General features: G+C 50.9%; 1 protein-coding gene across 1 annotated transcript; it reads right to left on the bottom strand.

Moving 5' to 3' along the window:
- Positions 1–4,956: 4,956 nt before the first annotated feature.
- Positions 4,957–8,197, bottom strand: HTR1B (5-hydroxytryptamine receptor 1B). The gene is made up of 2 exons (XM_063152883.1): positions 6,958–8,197; positions 4,957–6,111 (listed from the first exon to the last, which is right to left on the bottom strand). The coding sequence occupies exon 1, from the start codon at positions 8,151–8,153 to the stop codon at positions 7,020–7,022; it is 1,134 nt and encodes a 377-aa protein (XP_063008953.1). The 5' UTR covers positions 8,154–8,197; the 3' UTR covers positions 4,957–6,111; positions 6,958–7,019.
- Positions 8,198–9,816: the final 1,619 nt, after the last annotated feature.

Below are 9,816 nucleotides of genomic sequence, written 5' to 3'. Positions count from 1 at the left end.
AAAAACTGGCAAGGACAACATAAGTAAGAGTGTGATCACTTGCAAAGATTAAGTCTGAGTAGCCAGAGTGGGTGAGGTGCCCTGGGAGCCAGGTGCATGCATTTATGTGTGTGTGCTGCTGTGACATCCCTACTGGGTGCACGTGCACACGTGCATGAAGGTGTGCTCACGGGTGTATGGGCAATGACCTGTACCAGCAGCTGCAGTGGGGCTACAGCACTGGGGACTCATGTGACCAGGTGAAAAAAAAAAAGGACATTAGGATTTGGTATTTGAGCCCAGCTCCTGGAGGGATCCACCCTGTACCTATACATATACATAATTATTACTGGACCCCTAACCTGGTTAGCCAGAGAGGTGAGGACCACGAGGCCCTCGGGGCTGTTCGTGCTGGTGTGGCACCGAGCGCCTCTGCCTGTGCTGATGATGTGTGTGGCTTGCAATGAGTATGTGTTTGTGTGTTTTGCACATACATCCGTGTCTGCAGGTGCCTGGGGAAACATGCTCAGCCTCACTACTGACTGGACCTGGGCCATGGAGCTGTGCAGCCTCACCTCTACTGGATTTGGCTGCCCTGACATTGCTCTCCCAGCAGCCCAGTCCAGGGCCACCGAGCTCCCGTGTCAGAGCTGCCCTGAGCCAGGGCCACACAGACCCAGGGGGGAGAGAGCCCACGGGGCCTCCAGGCAGTGCATGTTCCTTCACCATCTCTCATCTATATGCCACTCCTTTCAATCTTTCTGGACTCAATTGAACACAGAGTTTTAGTATGTCCCTTGTGAGTCAGACAGACCCGTCCCAATATGAACTTAGCACTGATGTTTTCCTTCTGCTGCATACACACCTGGCTGTTCTCTACATCTGCACTGGTTTCTGGTCCATCTTCCATCCTATCTGCATCTTCCAAATATAACTCAGATTCTTCTAGGAACTGAGTTCGGGGAAAAACAGCCTTGCCCTGTAAAGAGCTACAAGGAACCTTGCTTGCTTTTGCATTAATTCTCTTAAATGTACTTATCCCAATATTACTTTTGAAAACAGTACTTCTCATCTTTTCAGACTGGATATTAGAGGACTGAATCCAAATGAGATTTATGCACTAAAAACAACATACAGGTAGGAAGGGGCATGAATTGAAATTTTAAATCTACAGGAAAAAAAGTGGATGAGCTTGGGAGGTGTATGCCTTAATGCAAAAGCAGATATGAATGTATTAAAAAATGTTGATTTGAACATATCTGGGAATATCAAGATTTTTAGAAATGGTGTTATATAAGTAATTTTACGAAAGTGGTACCTGGATGGAAGGAAAATTCTAATTTAATTTTCACTTTTCTGAATTCTGGAAATATATTTATTATTTTTGCCCCATACAGCCCTAAACATGCTCCTGAAATCTCACATAACATCATTAATGATTAAATTTTCCAGATATTGTTTTCTCCTTTTGTTCTTATTTTTGCCTTGATTCTGCATAAGGAAAGAAATACCAAAAAGGGGTTGTTTACATAATCACCCCCTGCTCATGTCTTTCCTATTTTTCTATGACCATTCAGCCTAAAAGATAGAACATATGATTACTCAGTGAAAGCCCTGCAGCCATGTACTCCATCTGTTTGTAGCCTTCTAAGTATTATTTGTATAAAGACAATAAAAAAGTCTTGTTCCTTTATAAGGAAGACTGCAAGTAGTTTGATGTCTGAAAAGAATAACAAAGATTTTCTTTCTCCAGCTCTTGAAAATGACTCAGTATGAGATTTTGATCTCTATACTGTAAATTTGATATCCTGTGGATCTCCTCCTCATCTTATCTATTGAGCTGCTTGTTGTATTACATCTTTCAAGACTAACACATGATTGATTAAGAAGCCTCATTTTCTGCTTGCTTTTCTATATGATTATTCTGTGCTTAAATGTTTCAAGCTCATTACCAGCCAGACTCACTGCTGTAGGAGAATTCACTTAAACTGCTTCTGTATTTTAGGTACTAACTGCTGGAATGTAAAAAAACTCTTAATATGAACCACTAATCATTGTGTACTGACACAGAGGGTTGTTTAGGATGTCTCTCAAATATGTTTAATTCCTCTAATGACAAAAAAGTTACCAACACACAAAATGGAGTTGGCATCTACTTCATTCCATAACTGTACAATACTACAAACACCTGTCATTTTCTTACATGTGTTTGGGCATGGTTCTTTCTGAAACTGCCCACTCACCTGTCTGCTGTGGTCATGAGATGTTAGAGCAGTAACCTTGGTTTTTCTTTACACCCTGGTGAAGGTTTGAAGATTTTGGATGACTTCCTCAAAGTCTTTTTTTGCTCTAGCCTCTCTTTGGTGGAGAAACCTGTTCTTCAATCTCTGCTACATCTCAATTTAAACGGAATTTTACTATTTGCCTGCAGAATTGCTCTCAGCCACATTGCTCAACCTGATTTGCTGCTACAAACCACAAATGCTTCTTCTCCAATGTTACTACTACTTGTCATTTTCACTTTGCCTCCAGAAAGAATAGCTTTAGACTGATCTGGATTTTCTTGTGAAAGTGCTTACTTCTGACAATATCCGGTCCTTTCAGACCAAGAGAACACAGTAACAGTGTTTTCAAGTCAGAAAGCACTTGGAGTGCTCTCCTGATGGACTGCAGAGTGGCTTTTTGCAGGCAGGGGCAACGAAGGGTGGAAATCAGCTTCTCCAAATTGCGTTGTCCCTACTCCACACGGCCCTGCTGGAGATTGAAGGCTAGGCCAGCTTCCTCAAATGCTTTAGCAGGGAATATGGTGTAAACATCTAGACATTTAGTTGAGATCCCTTTTATCACATGGAGACTTGGCACATTAGTCAAGGCGTTTTCTTCGTCCTCTTCATGCAGAAAAAGCAGAACTTTGTTGGCTGCTGCATGGCCATATGAAGGTTAATTGCAAGATTTCCCCTCTTGATTTCTATATCCTGTGTTTTATTAATTGAAGAAGTGAGAAATGCCTCTTAAATAAAACTGAGGATTACTAGAAAAATAGTGCAGCCATGAGGCTGCAAACAGCTGCTCCCACAATGGCAACTGCTGTTGAACTGTCGTGTGTCTCACAGCACCTGGAGCCAGCAAGAGTCACACACGTATCCCTTACCTTGAAACATAGGAAACACAAGGTTGGCAAGTGTGTGTTCAACTTCAAACCTCAGTGCCCAGCAGAGATTTGCATCAAAAGCATCATTTGAGTGTCTGAACCCGAGGCAAGAAATAGATAAAAGAAAGGCATGCTGCTTCTGTAATGAAAGACTGGAACAGCATGGGTTTAGGCACCTTTGCAGTTTACCTGCAGAGTCATGAAGAGGCTCCCAGGAGAAAACACCCAGAGGCAGGATTCACTGAGCCAGTTCCACAGGAATACAAATACAGAGTGGACAGAAAGGACAGTCTCTCCTACTAAAAATTTTAGATGCTCCATCCTCCCAGAGGCAGAGAGCAGTGACAGGCACAGCAAGGGAGCAGAGAAGCAGGACAGCAAAATTCTCAGACCTCTTCAGAGAGAGTCAAAACTTTACCACCACATCCCTGAGCATCTTTTAAAATCTAGGTTCACACTCTGCCAGTCACAGAGATGCTAAGCTCACGTGGAACACTCTTCCCAACCCTAAAACACTCTACGTGAATCTTGCAACAGACTTTACATATTTATATTTTCCGGCACTGAGCAACGTTTGCCCTACATTTCTCTTTCACTGTGAACAAAGGCATGCCCTCACTCTCCCTGTCCCCCTGTGTGAAGGGTTTTCTGAAGCAGATGCTGCTGCTCCAGTAGCATGAGGCCTTTAACTACCAGGTACCTCAGCAGGGCTCGAGTCAGCCTTTTCGCCTCTGTCCCCAGGTCACTCAGGGCAGCTTCCACACTGACTGTCCTCCCACAGCAAGCATGGCTGTCTGACTGTTTGCTTGTGCACAAAGTTCAGAGCCTCAGCATAAACTTAGAAGGGTATTTTCCTGATGAATTAGCTTCTGAGCAAAATCCTCACACCACAGCAGGGAGCTGGGAGTATTTGCTGCCTGTTGCTGAAGATGAAGGTATGTACACTCCAGCAGCGCAAGGAACGCAAAGTCCAACTCCTGAACCACCCTGCTCTCTCCAAGTCCCCTAACTTTGTAAAACTGACAGAAAACTCAACTCTCTGGAAATGCTGGAATACTCATTTGAAATCTCATTTTCCATTTTTCACACATGTAGAGAAGCCCAGTGAGAAAGAATTTGGGGTAAACAAAATTCCTTCGAGGAGATCAAAAAATGACAAATGAGAATTGGTGAAGCATTGTTTAACACTTTTATGAGGGTACTTTCTAGAACCATAGTATATTAGTTCTCTTTTAACAGGTATGCAATTTCAAGGCAATTCTTTTGGATTTCTTCAAATTACTGAAAATGTTTATTTTCCACTTCTTCAATTTGTATCTTACAGATTTCCTCCTGCCTATGACCAGTAGAAGCACAAAGGGTCAGGCACTTTCTGTACTATCCAGTTAAGTAAATCCTTATTACTTGAATAACTCTCTGAAGAACAGCAGGCAGATAAATCATGTAAGATTTTTCCAGTCTTTTAACAACCCCCATCTAGAATACATACACACAGAGCTTTAAAATAACATTGATTACACTATCCACGAGGTGCTAAAGTAAGTTTTGTTTGCTTTTAAAAGAGTAAGAAAAATGTTTGTGGAAAAAAAACTAAACATTTTTTCTGACATTACATGAAAATAGTAATAATTATGCCTAACAGAACTGACTACAACAAAAGTAAAGCTGCCTGTTAAAAAACTGACAACCGATTGAAGCTTGTAATTTCAACCTTCATCAACTGCTTTCTTGAGTGACTCATCAAATCAGTGTTACCTAAAAAGTCAATACTGAGAAAGAGGGTAAACCAATAAAAACTCCTTTCAGTCACACAATTGCTACCACTCTTGAGAACACAGTCAAGCGTTTTATTGTTTATACTCATTTTCATTTACACATAAGAGGAACAATCAATGCAGTTCTATCACAGCAGGTGGACCATAACCTGAAACTCTGCTGAATACGCACAGACCTGTCTTAAGGTCCAATCGGGAGAAAAAAGAAAACAAAAAACAAAAAACAAAACAAAAGAAGAAAAACTAAAAAAACATTGGGGGGAAGTAGGGAGGCAAGAAATTTCACTAACATCAGTAAATTCATGATTCATGGGTATTTATTTTGCAGGTGAAATAGCTCTTCTGAAAGAGCAAACTGCTTCACTTCTTTACAAAATACACTAAATAATGTTAAGTACTTAGAGAATTCTAAATTTCGCAGTGGTTCATGCGGTAAGGGTGTGCAACCGACACAAAATGGAAAACATGGTTACAGCATCAAACTGCTACTCCTATTCCCAGGTGGTTTATGGAAAAGGTCATTGGACTTCTTGATTTCTGCTCTTATGGAGTAAAATCAAGAAGTATTTCCTTTTTAAAGGCAACTATGAGGACAGACTACAGATATGCAGTGCAGTTGAACAGGTCTACAACTCTTGTTTCTAGAGCATTTTCATTTACTATTGTTTTGAAAACAAATATAAAACTTTTGCACACTGTCGCTTCTCACACATGTTCAGCTGAAGGAGTCATTTACAGAATTTACTGTGATGCTCCTATTTTAAACGTGAGTTTGTCTCCTCTTGGCCTCATGGGTGAAGCGAGCAACTCTTTCCACTGAAAGAAAGAAATTACAGGTGTGCAGAAGTACAACTATGCTACCAACACAGACAGAGACAACTGTGCTCTTGTGCACACCCCTACAACCGGCCAGAGAACAAATTAAGAAGTTAAGCCTGCAAAATAAATGGAGTTTACTCTCAAACTTTTTTTCTTCATTCCAGATGAATTATAGACCTTGATTCGAGGCTGCCCTCTTTTTTTTTTTTTTTTTTGCAATTGATCTGCGTGCCTATTGGAACAGCATCTCTGCCAGAGTCATTACACTGAAACGCAGAGCTGAGCAGTTTGGTGGCAGAATGTATTGACGTTTTTGCAGCATCATGAGTCTGGCAACTGGGCTTGGGGAAGTTTCAAGCAGTGGGTCTTTACAATAGCAACTTGATTCTGCAGACAAAAAGCAAAAGATTGGCAGAATTATTAATGTATCACAATAAAGGCATGTATGCATTCTGCAGGACGTGGCGCTGAGTTTAGCAATGAGCAGGCGGCCACTGCTGTCAAGAGGCGCGGAAACGCAAAGCCCTTCCGCGTGTGAAGAGACACACCGAGGTGTCCGGTCTCCCACGGAGGCTGAGGGACAGCTTTCCCCTCGGGACGCCTGCTCTCAGCCGGCTCCGCTCCCGCAGGAGCGGCCGGAGCCGTGAGGAGGGCAGAACGGAGCAGGGCTGGACTTCGTCAGCAGCCTTCATCTGGGGCCTATCCTACCTCCCTTCCTCGCCAAAAAAACCCGAAAACAAAGCCAAAAAACACCAACAAAGCCCATCACGCCGTTTGCGGGGCCGCACGGCCTCCCTTCCGAGGGGCTGCCCGCCCAGCGGTGCCCGCAGCCACCGGCGGGGCCGGGGGGCGGCTCCGGGGCGGGGACCGGCCCGGCCCGGCTGGCGCTCCCCGGGGAGCTCGGCCGCGGGCTCGGAGCGAGCGCCGTTTAGCACTAATTGGCCGAAACACGGGCATTAGCATGCGAAATGGCGGCAGATTGGTTTAATAGGTGGAATAAAAAGCAGATTGCCGTGAGTCACTCCCTGCGATCTGGGCGGGGAGGGGGGGCACACACGACGCGCGCACACACAGCTTGTGAAATGCCAGGAGCGCGCAGCATCGCCACTCGCGCAGGGTCTGAACACCCGCTCGCTGTGGGGTCGCACCCCCTCCCGCCCCATTTCCACCCCCCGGCTCCCCCCGGCCCGTCGCGCCCCCACTCTCGGCGCAGGGCGGGGTGCGCGCACCTACCTGTGGCGCCGGGCGCGGGCGTGCATGGGGGCTGCCCCGGGGAGCACATCGCATTCAACATTTCAGCCTGTGCATCGGAAACGTATGAGTTTGTGGAAAGCTTGTTTGAAGTCTTCGTTAGACATAGTATAGATGACGGGGTTGATGAGGGAGTTGAGATATCCAAGCCAATTGAAAAAGTCAAAGATGGCCATGTGGAACCAGCAAGCGTCCTTGCAAATAGGCATCACCAAGCTGATGATGAAAAAGGGCAGCCAACACACGATGAAGGCTCCTAGAATAATCCCTAAAGTCTTTGTAGCTTTCCGCTCTCTAGCGGCCGTCAGCTTCTTTTTCTCCAGCAGGGCGTCCGATACCTTCACCTTCACCTGGTTCATGTACACGGGGGAGCCCGTTTCGCTGGATCCCTCGGGAGCCTTGGAGTTTATGGACGTGACGGAAGAGGTCGACCCCGGGGAGTCTGTAATTAACTGTGCCCGCGTTAGTCTTTTACCTGCTTTCTTTGGCGTCTGCTTCAAAATCCGCGACCGGGCTTCCACGTAGATCCTCCCGTAGAGGGCTATGAGCAGCAGAGTGGGGAAGTAGAAGGCTCCGACTGTGGAGTACACGGTGTACAGGACGTGGTCCGTGTTCACCACACAGTTAGATACTTCCTCGGCCTTCGCCTGCCGCCAAAACAAAGGGGGCATGGAGATGCAGATGGAGAAGATCCACACCAGGGCGATCATGCCCGCTGCCCGCTTGGGAGTCCGTTTCGTGGAGTACTCGACGGCGTCGGTGATCGCCCAGTAGCGGTCCAGGGCGATGACACAGAGGTGCAGGATGGACGCCGTGCAACAGGTGATGTCCGAGGACAGCCAGATATCGCAGACGATCTGACCCAGCGTCCACCTGCCGGTCACAGTGTACATGGTGCTGATGGGCATGACGAGGATGGAGACGAGGAGGTCGGTGACGGCCAGCGAGGCGATCAGATAGTTGGCCGGCGTGTGGAGTTTCCTCGTCTGGTAGACCGTGGCGATGACAAAGGCGTTGGAAAGCACCGTGGCCAGGGTGACCAGCGCCAGGACGACGGCGAGCACGATCTTCCAGGAGAGAGGGGTGGCATCTTGGTAAATCACTTCCTCGGCGCTACAGTTTCGGTAAGAGTCGTTGGCGGAGCCCAACTGCGTCCGGCAGGGGCCGGCCGGCTCCATCCCTCCGCGGCCGCCGCCCCCGCAGACGGCGGGGCTCGGCGCGGCACGGCGGGGCCGCTACCCCGGCAGGACCCCGTCGGCGCCGGGGGAGGGCTGCAGCATCGCCGCGCCGGCACCACCTCCCCGCCCGCCTGCCCGCCCTTCCGGGAGCTCCGAGCGGAGCCTCACTCCCCACGGCCGAGGGAGCAGGGCAAACTGGGGGCCAGGCGCGCCCGCTCGCCCCGGCAGCTCATCGCCCCGCCGCCTGCCCGCGGAGCGCGGCGAGCCCCGGACATGGGGCTCCCGCCCCGGCCGCCCCTAAGCGCAGCCCCGCCGCCCGCGGCTCCGCTCCGTGTCTCGACGGGCGCGGTGGCAGCGGAGCCGCATGCCCCCGGGCGGCGGCCTCGCTCCCCCGGGCTGCGGGCGCGACGGCGGGGGCTGGGGGGGCAGCGGAGCCGCCCCGCCGGGCCGTGCCTTCACGCGCAGCCCGCCGCAGCAAGTTTGCAGCCGCCGCCGCGGGTGCGGGAGGAGCGGGAGGAGAAAGAGGAGGGTCCGCGGGAGGCAGGGGGAGAGACCACCTCCCATTGCGCCCCGCCGCGGGCCATGCTGTCGATGCCCGGCCTCCGCCCAGCACCGGCAGCCGCGGGCAGGGGCCGGTGTGAGCGAGCGCCGAGCAGCCGCCGCCCCTTATATAGCGGGCGGCGCGGCTCCGCCGGCACCGAGCAACCGGTGCCGCTCTCGGGCGGGCTGCCCGCCCGCCTGCCCGCGGAGGAGGAGCCGCCGCCGCCTCCCTTGGCCCTCCCTCCGGCACCCACCAGCCGCCCGACGGGGTGGGGCGGGGGGCGTTCGGCCCGCTCCGGCCCCGCGCACCGCCCCAGCGCCGGCCCCCCGCCCCTGCCCCTGCCCCTGCAGGCGTCGGGAGGAGCCCGAGCTCGTCCCCCGCCCAGGCAGGGAGCAGCCCCTCCTTTTCCAGCCCGACGAGGGATGCCACGGCACGGGCGGATGCAGGTGTTCCTTGGTCCTGCCGTTGTTCCCACCCTATCTTCCCATCCTATCATCCTATCTTCCCACCGTGCCCGCTGCGCCGTGAGGTGGGCGATGCCAGGCTCCCCGGGGAGCCCGGCGGGGCTACACCCCGGTGTACTGCCCGCCGCCACGTCCCGTTACAGGCGCCGCTCGGTGCCGGGGCTGGCCGTGCGGGACCGTGCGGGACAGGGGCGCAGCCGGAGCCGCTCCGGCACCGCGGGAGCGCCCGCCCTGCCCGCCGGGAGAGGGGCTGCGCAGCGCGGCGAGCCCCGCCGCAGTAGAGGTGGATCCCCACCGGATCACATCGCCTGCTTTACACTTCTAGTAATCCCGTGTCTTCTGGGCTCAGGCTTTCTTACCCATTTTTCTCCTTCCTTTTATATTTTTTTCCTTTATTTTTCTGGTGCGCTTGGAGAGGCACGCCCGCGGCTGAGCAGCCTTGATGTGCCCCACAGGCTCCTCCATTGCTCGGCAGGCGGGGACAGGAGCAGCGGGAGCACACGTTTGGCCAGGTCCCGCAGCTCCTGCCAGCGTTTGTTCTCAGCAGCCGCAGGAAAGTTTTGCACACAAAGGGAGTGCGAGCTTGCTTTTTGCTGGGTCAGGATAATTCCAAGCTTGGTGAAATGCCTGTGCTCCAGCCCGACTAAATCTCCCGAAG

This window comes from Melospiza melodia, chromosome 3 (assembly GCF_035770615.1).
Source record: "Melospiza melodia melodia isolate bMelMel2 chromosome 3, bMelMel2.pri, whole genome shotgun sequence".
NCBI lineage: Eukaryota > Metazoa > Chordata > Aves > Passeriformes > Passerellidae > Melospiza > Melospiza melodia.
Note: the sequence above shows the minus strand (reverse complement) of the source record. Positions and strands in the feature narration are given on the sequence as shown.